At 38.9% G+C, this 17,012-nt stretch overlaps 1 protein-coding gene across 1 annotated transcript in view; it reads left to right on the top strand.

The window, feature by feature from the left end:
• Positions 1 to 10,768, top strand: part of LEMD3 (LEM domain containing 3) — a 78,439-nt gene extending 67,671 nt beyond the window's left edge. The window contains exons 5-13 of the mRNA XM_053555594.1: positions 1,190 to 1,269; positions 1,356 to 1,501; positions 2,190 to 2,291; positions 2,379 to 2,481; positions 3,134 to 3,312; positions 5,819 to 5,900; positions 8,125 to 8,230; positions 8,317 to 8,395; positions 8,616 to 10,768. Coding sequence (XP_053411569.1) covers positions 1,190 to 1,269; positions 1,356 to 1,501; positions 2,190 to 2,291; positions 2,379 to 2,481; positions 3,134 to 3,312; positions 5,819 to 5,900; positions 8,125 to 8,230; positions 8,317 to 8,395; positions 8,616 to 8,779 — 1,041 coding nt within the window. The 3' untranslated portion in view covers positions 8,780 to 10,768. The remainder of the gene's footprint in view (positions 1 to 1,189; positions 1,270 to 1,355; positions 1,502 to 2,189; positions 2,292 to 2,378; positions 2,482 to 3,133; positions 3,313 to 5,818; positions 5,901 to 8,124; positions 8,231 to 8,316; positions 8,396 to 8,615) is intronic.
• Positions 10,769 to 17,012: the final 6,244 nt, after the last annotated feature.

Here is a 17,012-nt window from a genome sequence, read left to right as displayed (position 1 = left end):
CTGCCGACTTACTGCAGATTTTCCAATTGTTGCACGTAATCGTGCCATGTGAAAAAGTCACATTTGTTAATATCCCAGAAATCTCACCAGAAAGGTCTTCCGAGTATTATGAAGCTGTCAAGATTACACAGATAAATGCAGGCTTTTCAGAATTCTCCTTTTCAGTTGAATGCTTGAATTTTATCATTGGTAACAGGTTATGAGTTTATATGCATTCATATATTGAGAAAATATCTGTTAAACACCCATATCTGAATAGTTTGTCTTTTGTTCATCTGGAAAAAGATGTGATTAAAAAGATTTGATTAGTTCACGATGGCACTTAAAAACTATTAAGTAAAAAGAACCCCCAAATCTATAAATATATATTAGTAAAAAAAAACAAAAAGAAAACATAGCAAAATATTAACAGTGGTAATACTGCCAGGTATGGGGGCTCACGCCTATAATCCCCCCTATAATAAGAGGTGGGCAGATTGCCTGAGCCAGAGTGAGACCTGGTCTCTAAAAAAACAATAGCCGAGCGTTGTGGCGGTTGCCTGTAGCCCCAGCTACTAGGGAGGCCGAGGTAAGAAAATCGCTTGAGCCCAAGAGTTTGAGGTTGCTGTGAGCTATAATGCACAGCACTCTACCCGGGACAACCAGAAGAGACTCTGCCTCAAAAAAACAAAACAAAAAAGCAGTGATGATATAGAGTATGGGAAAATGCTGACTTTTCTCACTTTCTTCGATTTTTCTGTAATGAATAATATATTTTTATTATGTTTGCTACATAGTTAAAATTGAGATGTTATAGTGTGTTATTTATGGGACATCTTACAAAGAGTCAAGTGAAAGTGAATTATTAAGAATAATTAGGAGGCCAGGTATGGTGGCTCATACCTGCATTCCCAGCACATTGGGAGGCTGACACAGGAGAGGATCATTTGAGACCAGCTTGGGCAACATAGTGAGACCCCATCTCTACAGAAAATATTTCAAAATTAGCTGAGTGTAGTGGCATTTGCCTATTGTCTTAGCTACTGGGGAGGCAGAGATGGGAAGATTGCATGAGCCCAGGAGTTTGAGATCACACTGAGCTATGATTCTACCAACATGCTCCAGCCTGGGTGACAGAGTGAGATTCTGTTTCCAAAGCACATGGACATACATACATAAAAATAGTTATTTTCTCTCTTTTTCTTACTAGGATCTGGGTCCCGAATATGAGAATGTATTTAACACCTCATTGCAGTGGATCTTTGAGAATGGGAAAGATGTTGGAATAAGGTAAAGGATTTGACTTCTACCTTGACCACTTTGTTCTGTGAGAAATGATTTTGACTTTAAAGTTTACCTTCGTTGTTTTTAAATAGGTGTGTTGGTTTTGGCCCTGAGGAAGAATTGACAAATATAACTGATGTGCAGTTTTTGCAGTCCACAAGGCCACAGATGTCTTTCTGGTGTCGTTTCCGACGTGCTTTTATTACTGTAACCCACAGGTTATTGTTGTTATGCTTAGGTAAGTCGAGACGATAGTGGAGATAAATTGCAGTCTAGAACTTTTCTGTTTACCTATTTCACTAACTGCAGGAATTGAGAATTCACTTTTGTGATTGTGGGTATGTAAATTGCATACAGAAATCTTCACTAAATATAATAAAGTTGCTTTCAGTCTAAGGGCTTAGAAGACAGTAATAGGTGTATAAGAAGAGGTGGGAGTAAAACTTTATTATATGTGAGTTAATGTTTTCATTGAGGACACTGTACAATAGGGGTTTTTTTTTTGATCAATAATAGGAATTTAGGAAGTATTCATTCCTTTTTTCTTTCCTAGTCCTTTCATTTACTTAAAGTAACATTTAATATGTTTAGTCTCACAAGGCACACTTTTCTAGTAGTTTAGCTATCAAGGAAAATAGTTTGTGAAACAGTTATATTTTGTTTAAAAGTAGTAAATAGTTAGAATTTAAATGTTCAATTGTCAACATTTTAATGGAAGAAAGATTTTTTTCCTAGAGAGAACTGAAACTCTGGAAAATGTTTAGTATTAAATTTTTCTTACATAGTTTTTATTATATAGCTAATTCAACCTTTTAAAGGGTCATAGCATTATTTTATTATGACAATTAAAATAATCACTGTAGGAACTGCAGTATTATTGAATGTTATCAACCACACTTTTTAAAACAAAGTAATGAACGTTGCAGGTGTAGTGATGGTTTGTGTTGTTCTGCGTTACATGAAATATCGCTGGACTAAGGAGGAGGAGGAGACGAGGCAGATGTACGACCTGGTGGTGAAGATCATAGGTACGGTGTTCCCACAACGGTCGCCGTGTGGTAAACCGCAGCATGATCTCCAGAGAGCACTCATTCATTAACCTGGTTTCTTTTCAGATGTTTTACGAAGTCATAATGAAGCTTGCCAGGAAAATAAAGATTTGCAGCCTTACATGCCCATCCCACATGTGCGCGATTCCCTAATACAGCCTCATGACAGGTGTGTTCAAAGCGTCATGACTTGGAGTAAATCAGAATGTAGGTGTCTTCTGCAGTATTGAAAATTACACTGAGGGTTATGACTCTCCTTCCTTAGACCCGCTTTACTGTACAGGCTGTTTTTGGTGTTACACTGCATACTCTCTTTTCTCCCCAAGTTCTCTGTAGTTAGCCTCCTGACTGTTTGGCATAATAACTGAATTTCTGAGTCATTCCGATTGTTAGACTTTCTTTGCTATTTCTTGTTAGTCTCCATCTCATTTCCTTTCCTTTCATGTTATTAAAGAGACAGAGACAGTAGCCGTTTTTTACTAACGTTTTTAAGTACTGCTTTGCTATCAATGAAGCTTTAAAATAAACAGTTAAAAATAACATGATGAAAGTAAAAGATGATGCCATGTCCTGAAGTAGTGTTCTTAGCCCCCAGCAACCACATCACACTCACGGACCACATCGTAATTTTTTGTCGAGGGGAAGGTGAAGAGAATACACATGCTCATGTTCTACCTCTGGCACCTAAATCTTTTTTGAACAAACTCAAATAGTGATAAGAATAGCTAGACTTAATAATAACCATCATTTTTAGTTGCTAGTATTTCAAAAAGATGACAGGCCAGGATGATAGTAAATTTGTCACTTTGTTCACTTGATAGGAAAAAAATGAACAAAGTCTGGGACAGAGCTGTCGACTTCCTCGCCGCTAACGAGTCTAGAGTTCGTACAGAAACGCGGAGGGTAGGCGGGGCTGACTTCCTGGTTTGGCGGTGGATCCAGCCCTCTGCATCTTGTGACAAGATATTAGTCATACCTTCTAAAGTATGGCAAGGTCAAGGTATGATTTTTTTTTTTTTATGAGACAGTCTTACTATGTTGCCCTTGGTAGAGTGCCCTGGCGTCACAGCTCACAACCTCCAACTCCTGTGCTTAGGTGATTCTCTTGGCTCAGTCTCCCAAGTAGCTGGGACTACAGGCACCTGCCACAACGCCCGGCTATTTTTTGGTTGTAGTTGTCATTGTTTGGCAGGCCCCAGGCTGGATTCAAACCCGCCAGCTCTGGTGTATGTGGCTGGCACCCTAGCTGGTGAGCCAAGATATGTATTTTTAAACAAAAGTAATTTAATTTTCTTCTGATTATTCAAAAAGCCAAAAGTCATATATATTTAATCAAATGAAACAGTACAGTTCAAAAGTGTATGGTGTCCAAGCTCCTTTCCAGGCCCCTCCCCTCCACTAAAGGAGTCAGTGTCCTCCATGTCCTCCTGTGCTTCTGTCTCTGCTAATGCAAATGTGAATGCCTTGTCTCTCCTCTGATAAAAATTAGCATTCCTTGGATCTTGCCCTTTTTGCTTAATGCCACTTAGTATTATAGATCCTGACTGCATTTTTTTAAATCTAATTTCTTTAAATAAGTCATATAATTTGTTGTATGTACACAACATAAATATAAAATAAATTACTTATATAAATAGGATCATAACTTTTAAACTACCTTTTCCCAATTTTTAATAGTTTCCTCCTCTCTCTTGCCAAGACCCCTCCCCTTGCATGTTCTTTCTGCCAAGTAACTTGTGTAGGTATCTTTCCAAGGTTTTCTTAATGGCCTGCATGGTTTTAAAACATATAGGCATATGTACAGGGCTTTGGAGACTGGCTGCCTCATGTACCCAAACCTTTACCACTTAGGAAAGCAGAAAATATAGAAAATTGTAAACAGTAACTTCTTTTTTCTACAAAAGGATGTTTATTGTGAAAGAGTTAAGTAAATTGTTTTGGAATTGCAATTTAAAAATTCAATCCTTTTTTTCTCCAATTAATTTTCATTTTCAAAAAGCTTGCATAATAGCCTTCTTTAATCCTGATGTAAAAATAATGGAAAGATTATACTAACAATTCCCTCTACACGATAGAGGACCTGTGAAACTCAAAACTGAATTCCTCATTTTACTTACCTCTTAGCAACGTTTGACAGTTGAGCCCTCCTTCAAACTTTCTTCGTTTGGATTTGGAGATGCCACTTTCTTGTGGTTTTTCTCCTACTTCTGACCTTTTTTCAATCTTCTTTTCTACATTTTTCCTCTATTTTCTGGACCTCTAGGTATTAGAGTTTCTCTCAAGTCCATCTTTTTTTCTCATTCTACTTTCTCTCCCTAGGTGATCTAATGCTGTGACTTAATTTAACATACAGTAGAACCTCTGTAAGTTGACCACCCAAGGGATGGTAACAAGCTGGTCACCATAAGGAACTAGGCCTCCTGTATTGACACATACATGTGGTGCATGTCCGGTCTGTGACAATTAGGTCCATGTGAGGAGGCCAGCTATGGAGGTTTGCATATGTGTCGATAACTTCTGTTTTTGTTTCCAGATTTTTGTACCCCACTGTATACTTGTCTTCTCTCTGGGGAGATTGGTACCATAGAATCGACATGTATGCAAATTCAATGTGTTTTCTTTGCAAACTGACTTCTGTAGTGTTCCTAGTCTGGTTGGTGATGCCCTTCTGCAGTTGGTTTTGCCATGAACGCAGGAGTCTTTCTTACTCTCTCCTGCATACTCCACTGTCAAGTCTGTTCATAATACGTCCTGATTCTGTTCACTGTGCGTCTGCACCCGTGCACGGGCTCCCCCACATCACCGTTGTCGTCTTAGACGCCCATAGTAACCTTCTGACTGGTCTTTCATTCCCATTTGCTTCTACCTAACTGAGTTTCCATATAACAATCTATTTAAAATATTTTTAGTTTTAAAAGGCATATCTCATCATATTATTCTGTTCCTTAAAATACTTGAGTGGCTTTCTATTACTGTTATGATAATGTCCAGATACTTTCATGTGGCTCACATTGTGCTAAATAATCTGACATCTTTCTATTCTTGCCCCTCCGTCCACACTGGCTGTCTTGTGGTTACCTGAATATTCCAACCTCCCCCTTGCTGAGGAGCTGTGTACGAGCCGTCTCTACTTGAATTGTTCTTTGTACTCCTCTTTGCCTTGCTAATAATTTTTATGCTTCATTTACAGCATAAATTTCACTTTTTTAGGGAAGTCTTATTTCATGTGATCATGTTGGGTTTTTATAGCTTCCTGTACTCAAGTTTCTTAGGACTTGCACTATTTTAATCTCGTGGGTGGCACTGTTCTCATCATTCATTTCTCCCTCTAAACTGTGAACTCTGTGATAGCAATGAGTGTGTCTTCTTCACCTTAACCCCTGACACTAAGAGTCTGGGTCATAGGAACAGCACATGGTGAATAATTTTTAATTGAAGTGAATGACTGAATACCTTTCAGCAAAATGAAACAATGGCAAATAGTAAAGCTCATTTGTTTTTTGTAGCATTTCATTTAGACAGAAGAAATTCACCGCCAAATAGTTTGACACCGTGTCTAAAGATTCGAAATATGTTTGATCCAGTTATGTAAGTATTATGACCAGGGTGTATGTGATTCTTATTTGGAATATTTGGCTGAAAAAAGCATGATAATTTCGTAATGCTGTGTTTGTAATTGAAGATCACTTTTCCTTCTGAATCTTTAACTACAGGAATGTTAGGTTTTTTCTTCTCTTTTGTTAAATTTTAAATGAAGATTTCACCAAAAGATAACCAATGGATAAAGTTTTGTAAGATTTTCATTTAAAAAAAAAATACTTCCCATAAATGTTTATATTCACTATGAATCCTTATACCAGATACATGCTTGAGACAGTGCCCTTCATTAAGTCATCTTATGCATAACTGCCAGCATTTTTATATCAGTGGGCAATATAGATACAAATATCTGCTCCTTAAACATTTCTATTCTCTCATTATATAGAATTCCCCACAAAGTTGTACACACTTCTCTGTAAGTTGTGCCTGCTAGTCAGTGTAACAGTTGAGGAACTTTTCTCACTATCTTATTACAGCAGCACACACATTCAGAGAATAAATAGTACACTCAAAAGTTACTGCCTTAGAATCCTTAATATTTCACATACAAACTGCAATAATTTTTAGAATTAACCTCCTAGAACCCATTGCTTATCTATCCAATTGTGTTACAGATCAAATCCTGGTTTGTTTGTTTGTTTATGTATTTATTTATTTTTTGAGGCAGAGTCTCTCTTGACTCCTTTGGTAGAGTGCCACAGCATCACAGCTCACAGCAACCTCAAACTCCTGGGCTCAAGTGATCCTCCTGCCTCAGCCTCCCAAGTAGCTGAGACTACAGGCCCCTGCCACAATGCCCGGCTGTTTTTTAGAGACAGCTCTTGCTCTTTTAGAGATTTGCTTTTGCTCAGGCTGGCTTCTGAATTCCTGAGCTCAGGCAATCTCCCTGTCTCCACCTCCCAGTGTGCTGGGATTACAGGTGTGAGCCACCATACCCTGCAAGTTCTGTTTTTTGTATTTTTTTTTTTTATTATTTTTAATTTCAGCTTTCTCATTCATTCTTCTTCGTTTGAAGTATTCTTTTTTTGGGGGAGGGTTCATTTTCTTTCTTCTTTTTTTCAATGCTGCTTCTGGCGATGCTCTGTCCTATTGCCTCCCCAGTAGCTGGGATTACAGATGCCCACCACAATGTCTGGCTGTTTTTGATGTTAGTAGAGACGAGGTCTTACTCTGGCTCACTGCTGCTCATACTGGTCTCAAACCTCTGAGCTCAAGCAATACACCAGCTTTGGCCTTCCACAGCGCTGGGACTACAGGCGTGAGCCACCATGCCCGGCCTGTTTTTTTTTTTTTTTTTTTAAAGGAAAATCCTGAAAGTAAAAATCGCATTACGTATGAAATATTCCTATGTCCCATTTAATGACTCATTCATTTAAAAAAGTTTTGATATGAGATTCCAGATAAATGATTATAAGCAAATTGGAAATTTAGGGGAGCACTGTCAGTACACACCCCTCTAATTTGCAGAGATAGAAACAATTCGTAGTATGAGGGTTCGTTTCTTTATTGGGAATCTTACCTCATGCATCAGGAGTCAGCAAATAAATGTCATCCCAGTGTTCTATGACCTAAGGTAAAGACTGACAGCCTAAAGTAAGGCTGCATCCGTAACCTCTGCCCCACCATCTGCCTCACACATCAGATAAATGTGCATGACTATCGCAGAAAATCTTAAAGCTGACATTATAGTAAAGTGACAGCCAAAATGTTTGTCCTATGTCATTATTTTGGAAAAGGGAATTTCAGAATATGGTGTTTACAAAGAATTTAAGTTCAAGAATACAAAAATGTCATTAAAATCAAAGAAAATAATATTTAACTTTATATTTAACTAATATTTAACTTTAATGAAAGTGTTTATTAACGCTAGAAAGAAAAGCAAGTTAGTGCAAGTACATAGAATTTTAAGCATCAGAGTGACTTAACCTTTTCTTCTGTGCTGGGCTGGTCCTCCAGGCCTTGGCCATCTGCCCTCTCACAGAAGGACAGAAGGTGAGAGAGGGAAGGGCTGACACTTCTGAACTCTGGGATTTTTTTTTTTTAATCCACATGCTACTGGTTAACAAGAGTTATTTACTGCTAATTTTAATGATAAGTGGTTCTTAAACTATCCTTATTTTAGTAGGATATTGTTGTTGTGATGGAAGAGATAATGAAGACGTTTTACTGAGCAGGAATATGGGTATTGATTTTTGTTTTTGTTAATTTTTAGGGAAATAGGTGATCAGTGGCATTTGGCAATCCAAGAAGCAATTCTAGAAAAATGCAGTGATAATGATGGCATTGTTCATATTGCGGTAGACAAAAATTCACGTGAGGTAAAGTAACTTTTAGTATTGAATTCCATGTTTTCGATTTGTTGCTATTAAACTAAGACTATTTCTTTTCTTTTTAAATGTCACAGGGTTGTGTATATGTTAAATGTCTGTCCCCAGAATATGCTGGAAAAGCTTTTAAGGCATTGCATGGCTCTTGGTTTGATGGTAAGGAATTTGAGTATTACAGACATTTGGTAAAGATTATTATGGTTTAGTGTTAAACTATGCTAGATTTTGTATTAATAAATTTTAGGTTAGCATTTTTTGAGTACTAATTTTAAATGATTTTGTGTTTTCTGTTCATGTGTCTTTTACCACAGTTAATTTTCTGTAAATATTAAACACATTTTTATAGATCTAAAATATTATTTTTATCTTACAACAGGGAAATTGGTAACAGTAAAATATTTACGACTAGATAGATACCACCATCGCTTTCCACAGGCGCTTTCTTGCAACACTCCCTTGAAGCCGTCAAATAAGCACATGAGCTCCCTGTCTCACCTCCGCCTGCGGACCGGCCCCGCCACTTCTCAAGGAGGTTCCTGAGAAGATGTTCTTCCTCTCCTAAGACTGTTATTTACAATAGGAAAATTCCTGGTTGGCTTTTTGTCTTCCTTTTAAAATGCTTTTTGTATGTAATATTTTTATTGATGAAATACAGCTTTGAACATGTTCCAGAAATCTTAAGGTTCAAAGGGATTTAGCAGTGAAGCCCCAATGCTGAGTAGGTAGAATAGTTGTTTCATTCAGTTTTTGGAGCTCAGTTAAACCAATGCATTTAAAGTTTTGCATGAGGAACACTGACTTTATTAAGCATTTTCAGATACGGTGGTTGTATTTTTGCACCAAGAAGTGTTTGGATAACCACACAAAAGCATGGTGAAGAGGCTTCTTGTATTTCCATGATTTCTTGTGAACTGATGTTGTGAATTTTTGTATGCAGTCACCTGCATTGTTCTTACCCTAATGTGGTAAAACTGTTCATTTCTCCATTTAACCCTAGGTTTCTTTTGCCTGTAAGAAATTCATTTGCTACAGTTGGAAATATGGGAAAATTAATAATTTGGGTTTAGTGGTCACATTGCGTGTCAGTGAATGAACATGTACTAAACTGGCTTCTGTATATATGTATAAATGCTGGTGGTGGTGAAAGCAGTCTTGTGAGGATGTCTGCATTAAAGCAGTAAAATAAGCTTTCTATTTTATTCATAATCTAATGTGTGTGTATATATGTCTCTGTGTGTGTGTACATATGTATACAGCTCACACGTATACATGTGGCTGCACTATCACATAGATTACACAGCCGAACACCTGGAAGTATTAGATACAAGCTTAAAGTATCTTTTATAGGTTTTATATAAAAAAAGTCTCAGTATGATTTTGTGTGAATGTTGTGATGCCAGTTGTAATGGATTTAAATTCATGTGAGCAATAAAGAAGAAATTGGCAGATGTTGGAAAAATATTTTGTGAAAAGCTGTATTTATTATAAATACTGGGGCTCTTGACATAGTACTGTTGGGATTAAGTAATTTCCCTGGTCTATTTATAATTTAATGAAATGTTAGAGCCCTTGTTAGCGATCAGAGTCCTCGCAGGCACATTGTTGCAGCAAAACATGTATTTGACAAATTATACTTGCAATTTGGGTCATAAAAGTTTGCAATATAGTAAAGGCACAAGTGACTGTTACTTTGTGCCTCAGTATTTAATTTGTTTTAGTAAAGTTACTTTATTATTGTTTATGATTTCAGATTAAAATAGTTGCTGAGCAAAATTGACTAGTAATCTAGCAGTTGGCTTTTAAAAAATTAACTTGATTGTTGGGCCAAATGAATATGTGAAACAACTGGGGTTGAACCAATTTTTATTTTGTTTAAAGTTCAGTTTTCCTTTTAGTTTGTGGTAAATGTGTGGGGTTTGCAGCATGAACTTGCACAGATAATGCACGTTTCTGGCTAAGCAAACACGATGCGCACTGTTCTGTAGCAGGAAGCCCGGCCGTGCCTTACCCATGTGCTTTTGTGGGCACCGTGTTTATGAAGAATAAAAAAATGGTTTGTTATCTGAAGAGAATAAATTTAAAATTCTCAGTTTATGTCTCAGATGCTAATGTGTGAAAATATAAATATATATAATATATGAAGTAACCCACCTTTCTGTATTTTATGTGCGTCCTAGTGATTTCTCTGAGCTCAGTGGCCACATCTTGTAACCTGTTGCAAGAGTGAATGTAAAAACCAGTCGTGGCATTTTACGAGGCCGCCTTTTGACGCAAATGCGTCTTCCTTGCTTCTTCCTTGCTTCTGAAACCTATTTCATGTAAACATTGTACATTTATTATTGTAATATATACTATTATGCAGCTTATTTTACCTGAAACTGTTAAGCTGACCAAGATCCCTTCCTGCAAGACAGATGGGAATGTGTATAATAACCAGGCATTTGAGAAGTTCTGACGTTTGATGTAATCTGTTACTTGTCCTGTTTCAAAAAGGAAAAAAAATTCTGATTAAAAATTTCTTAGGTTTTTTTTAATGCGTCTTGGCTTTTAAAAACTTTTTAAGTGTACTGTGTCTTCATTTGTTTTTTACCAGTGAAAACAGGTCCCTGTATTGTCAATCTCTTTATTTGGTTGTCTGTGAATGAATATTTGTGTGTTACAAAGACAGATGAAGACCTAAAGTTAATTTTAGCCATCCATGCCTCAGTATTTTACTTACCTCTGTGAAAAAGTCTTCATCTGACTGTCAAGTGTTCAGATCAAAGCAGGACAAGAATGTAAATCAGCTGCATCACTAAGCATTGTTTGGTCCATTTAGCTGGACACTGTCAGAACAAGACTTTCTCAAAAAAGGAGGAATTTCGTTTATACATTCTGGCTTAAACTATCTCATCATCATCCTACTTTTCTTTCTTTCTTTTTTTTTTTGAGACAGTCTCACTATGTCATCCTGGGTAGAGTGCAATGGCATCACAGCTCACAGCAACTTCCAACCTTTGGGCTTAAGTCCCAGCCTGCCAAGTAGCTGGGACTAGGTGCCTGCCACAATGCCTGGCTATTTTTTTTTGTTGCAGTTGTCACTGTTAGTCTAGCAGGCCCGGGCGAGTTTTGAACCCGCCAGCCTCCGTGTACGTGGCTGGCGCCATAACCACTGTGCTACATGGAACCCATAAACTTAACTTTAAATAGCATTGATTTAGATTTAGGGTTTTAATCAACAAAGAGGACTAGATTAGTCAGGTGTGTGGTAGACTTGCTGATTGCTAACAAGTGCCAGGCACTGTTATGTGTTAGGGACGCAAACATGAAAAAACACACAACCGGGCGGCACCTGTGGCTCAGTGAGTAGGGCGCCAGCCCCATATGCCAAGGGTGGCGGGTTCAAACCCAGCCCCAGCCAAAACTGCAACAACAACAAAAACATAGCCGGGCGATGTGGCGGGCGCCTATAGTCCCAGCTGCTCGGGAGGCTGAGGCAAGAGAATTGTGTAAGCCCAAGAGTTAGAGGTTGCTGTGAGCCGTGTGATGCCACGGCACTCTACCCGAGGGCGGTACAGTGAGACTCTGTCTCTACAAAAAAAAAAACAACCCAGTCCTCAAGTTGAGGGCCATGTTTTTCAGCCTTTTTTATGTCACGGCACTTGAACCTATAGTTAAACTTCCATGGCACACTTAAGTTATGTTCATTCCCTCTCCCTGTGTTTCCCATATTCTCAGGGAGAGAGACGTAGGCAGAGGGAATGCTGGGAAGGTGGAGATGTGTCCTAATGTATGGGGAAGACATCAGGGCAAGTGGGATAATAGCTAAGCCACATAATTCAGTTTAACACGAAGTACCTCTTAATTAGTACTTAGATAAAATGGTAGAAGTCTTTCTCTTGAGCTCTCACAGGAGCTTCTAGTCTCATGATGAGCTCACACAAATTAACGTGTGGAACCTGTGTATTTCACACGCATTGGCCTGGAGCTTCCTAGATGCCTGGTGACATGGAAGCCTAACTCTAGACGACTTCATTACACGTTTTCAACTTGTATTCAATTTGATTGACCAGTTATGATTTCCAAGTCAACAATGTTCTGATCTGTCACGTGCCCAAAACATTTCCTTTAATAAGATTTGCCTTGCATTTCTCACTCTTGGCTTCCATTGACATAGCGTTATTGCAGAGCCCTACATGCCTTTTTTCACCCTTTTTTCCTAGACTTATCTTGAGAAATCACTTCCTCCAGATGACTCATCATCAGAGGGTGCTAAATCGAGCAGAATTTTGGCAGCCTCCCTTTTGGGAAGGAGGCTCAAGAACACATGTAAGAACTAAGAATAATTAGGAACCAGAAGTGTGGTTTAAAGATGCTAATTCCCTTTTCCTGTTGGGGAAATTTTAAGGTTGGAAATGCATCAGGATGGTAGGTTTCTGGGATGGTAGTTGCCTGGGAACTTCTCCATGGGGCAATGGATAGACTCATTTGTTGATTGTTAGATTTTAAAAGCAGTAGAATCTGTGTGCTTAAGATTTACCAGTACTTTTTTGTTCCTGGGTATGGACTGGAGGCCTGCACTTGCTCCCAATATTCAAAAGAGGGCGCTAGAGGTATAGAGAGCCCATGAATAAATTCCCTGTAGGCCGCACACTATGAAGATTGAATATTGGCTCTGAAAGGGGGTTCAAGTGGCAAATGGATTAGGAGGATTTGTTGGCAGGAAGAATAGAGGATTTGAAGAAGATAAAATGGGAAAGATTTGATAATTATAGTAGATACCGAGATAGAAATTGACATCCAGTTTTCTAGTGTGGGTAATCTAAAATCCCAACATTTGGGAACAGAGTGGAGAGGAAAGATGATAAATTGGGGGTTTGGATATTTTGAATTTGAAATTACTATAGAACATTTATTTAGGGGGGTGTTTCTAGTAGGTGAGTGGATATACAATTCTGAGATATTTTGAGAACTGAGGTGGAGGTACCGTTGGGGTGTTAAAACTATGGAAGTGGGTTCCAGAGAGAGTCCAGAGTCATGTAAAGATAGGAAATTGGGTCAATCATAGTACTGCCATACTTAACCTATGTGGTTGTTAGGTGGGGACCATTAGGAGGGTGAGGTAGAAAGGAAAATTTGAAATAAGATGGAGTCTGAAAAGATTTTTGAGTGGCATGAAATTAAAGTGGAACTCTAATGTAACTATCACATTCCTGATTTGGGCTGCTGGTTGGATAGTGATGACATTCCCCAAATAATAGACTACAGCCATCCCTCGGTCTCTGTGGGAGATGCTTCCAGTCCCCATGGACGCTCGAGACCCTTATGTAAAATGGTGTAATATTTGCATATAACCTCATACTGTATAATTTAAATCATCTTAATTTATAATACCAAATGTAAATGTTTTATGAGCAGTCATACTGTGTTTCATTTGTACTTTTATTGCTACTAATTTGTTTTTTCTACATACTGTCCCATCTGCAGTTGGTTCAATCCACACTTAAGGAGCTCGTGAATGTGGAGGGCCAGTTTGCACTTGAGGGGAGCAACTATACCGTGCTAGGTAAGATTTCTTAGAATGGAGAACATTAAGCAGAATAATCCTTCTGATTTCTCTCTCTACAGAGAATGTTGTGGGACATTGCTGAAGAAAGGCAAGAAGGGACTGGCTTTGAGAATCTGCCCTTCAAAAAATACAGTTGTTAACTTGATGTTCTGGTATTGTCTGTGATTCTTTGACATCAATCAGAAATTTTCCTGGTTTGTAGGAAAATAAGATGTGTAGGTCTCAAAACCTGTGACTGTTAAAAGAAGGAATATATACAAAAGTTGACTTTTATTAACTTTTGGACTGTTTTTAAGTGGTTTGCCATAAACATGAAACTAGAATCTTGCCTGAGAGTCTGTATTACACAGTTGGTATAACTGGTCAAGTCTTTTGGTCTGAAAGTTCCCCCACCCCCTTTTTGTGACCTCATTTCTGCTCTGCTTTGTTGAGGTATTTTGAAATTATAACTTTTATTTTTTTAACTTTATTCAAATTAATGAGGGTTCATTGTTCTTACCTCCAGGGTGAAGTTCCATTTCCCCAGGGGGCGTGTTACCCGCCCTCAAATTGTGCACAGTGGGTGAGGTCCCGCCCCGCGCCCTCCTTCCTTCTGCCGTGTGTCCTCTCCGGCCCCTTCCTGCCTCCCTCCTCCCACTTCTCTCCACCCCTGAACTGGACTATAATAGTGTTTTATTATTCTTAGCAACATGTAATTGTTTATATATTGATTTCATAGTAGTGTGGAGTACATTGGATATTTAGTTTTACATTTTTGCGATACTTTACTAAGAAGAACGTATTTCAGCTCCATCCAGGTAAATGTAAAAGATGTAACGTCTCCATCTTTTTTAATGGCTGCATAATATTCCATGATCTACATATACCACAGTTGATCCACTCATGGGTTGATGGGCACTTAGGTTGTTTCCACAACTTGGAAATTATGAATTGAGCTGCAATAAATATTCTAGTGCACGTCTTTGTGGTAAAATGATTTTCGTTCTTCTGGGTAGATACCTAGTAATGGGATTGCAGGGTCAAATGGAAGGTCTACTTTTACATCTTTGAGGATTCCCCATACTTCTCTCCAAAAGGGTTGTATTTGCAATCCCACCAGCAGTGTAGAAGTGTTCCCTTCTCTCCACATCCATGCCAGCATCTGGTGTTTTGGGACTTTGTGATGTGGGCTAATCTTGCGGGGGTTAGGTGATATCTTAGAGTGGTTTCAATTTGCATTTCTCTGATGATTAAAGACGATGAGCATTTTTTCATATGTTTGTTGGCCATTCGTCTGTTGTCCTCAGAAAAGTTTCTGTTCAAATCTCTTGTCCACTTTAGAGAGGGTTGTTTGCACTTTTCTTATTGTTTGATTTGAGTTCTCTGTAAATCTAGTTATCAGGCCTTTGTCAGATTCTGAGGACTGTCTGTTTGTGGTACTCTTAGCTGTGCAAAAGCTTTTTAGCTTGATCAAGTCCCAGTTATTTATTTTTGGTGTAGCTGTAATTACTAGGGAGGTCTTCTTCATAAAGTTCTTTCCCAGCCCAATATCTTCAAGTGTTTTTCCCACACTGTTTTCTTTTTTTTTTTTTTTGACAGTCTCATTGTGTAACCTTCAGTAGAGTGCTATGGCATCACTGCTCACAGCAACCTCAAACTCTTGGGCTTAAGCAATTCGCTTGCCTTTGCCTCCCAGGTAGCTGGGACTACAGGCGCCCACCACAATACCAGCTATTTTTTTTTTATTGTACCTGTCATTGTTGTTTAACAGGCCTAGGCCGGGTTCAAACCCACCAGCTCCAGTGTATGTGGCTGGTGCCCTAACCACTGAGCTGTGGACCCTGAGTCAACACATTCTCTTCTAGAATTTTTATTGTGAAACTATGACTTTTAAAAAAGGGCCAGGCATAGTGGCTCATGTCTGTAATCCTAGCACTCTGAGAGGCCAAGGTGGGTGGATCACTTGAGCTCAGGAGTTTGAGACCAGCCTAAGAAAGAACAAGACATCGTATCTAACTATATAGCTGGGCATTGTGGCAGGAACCTTTCATTCCAGGTACTTGAGAGCCTTAGTCAAGAGGATCGCATAAGCTCAAGAGTTTGAGGTTGGGCTTGACACCCTGTCACTCTACTGAGGGTGACAAAGTAAGAATCTTTTGTCTCGAAAGAAAGAAATATAAGACTGTTCTTTAAACTTTTTTTTTTTTTTTTTTTTTTTGAGACCGAGTCTCACTATGTTAGCCTGGGTAGAATGCTGTGGCATCACAGCTCACAGCAACTTCAAACTCTCAGGCTTAAGAGATTCTCTTGCCTCAGCCTCCCAAGTAGCTGGGACTACTGGCACCTGCCACAATGCCTGGCTATTTTTTTTTTGGTTGTAGTTGTCATTGTTGTTTGGCAGGCCCTGGCTGAATTTGAACCCACCAGCTCTGGTGTATGTAGCTGGCCCCCTAGCTGCTGAGCTATAGGCACCAAGCCAGAATAGTCTTATATTTCTAAATGTTGCAATTCTTCCCTTCCCTCTCCCGTACCCCTCCCCAACATTACCTACTACTAATGTGGATGTGTTGAGACTTCAGTGGCTCTTTTATTTCCTGCTCAATAGTAGCCAAATTCAGGTTGGAGTTCAAGGCCTTTATACAAGTGCTATTCAATAGAAATACGTTAACCATGTGTTATTGAAAATTTTTCTAATGGTCATATTTAAAAAAGTAAAAAATGTGTAACGTTAATTTTAATTATGTCTGGTTAATTTTATTTAACCAGACATATTCAGAACATTATCTCAAGATATAATCAAAATCTATATTCACAAACTCTTACGGAGGCAGAGCAAGATGGCAGACTAGAAACATGTCCCTACTAGTCCTGTCCCAGCAAGGTAGGATATAAAAAATGCCCAATTATCTCTGGAATAGGTAACCTATCTGGAGTCATCACTCTGGGGGCACACTGAGGCAGTGGTAGACTACAGGAGGCAACGAGGAGGTCAGGAGCTGAGGACAGCCAGCAATGGAAGGGGGAGTGTATGGGAATGGATGCTGCCAGCCAACCAGCCCTCACACAGAAGACTGGAGACAGGAAGGGGCTATCCTGCAGGTTTTTGATCTTGGGCCGCCCTGCATTGGATCTGCCATGGAGGCTATAGACGAGTGGATGGACTTAGTGTTCAGTGGCCAGGTTTGAATATGTCATCGGGTGGATCTCCCACCAGTTTGGCTGCTAGCTGGGCTGCCATGGTAGGAA

The sequence above is a fragment of the Nycticebus coucang genome, chromosome 12, assembly GCF_027406575.1.
Source record: "Nycticebus coucang isolate mNycCou1 chromosome 12, mNycCou1.pri, whole genome shotgun sequence".
Taxonomy (NCBI): Eukaryota; Metazoa; Chordata; class Mammalia; order Primates; family Lorisidae; genus Nycticebus; species Nycticebus coucang.
The sequence above is the reverse complement of the archived record's forward strand: the minus strand, read 5'-3'. Positions and strand labels throughout refer to the sequence as shown.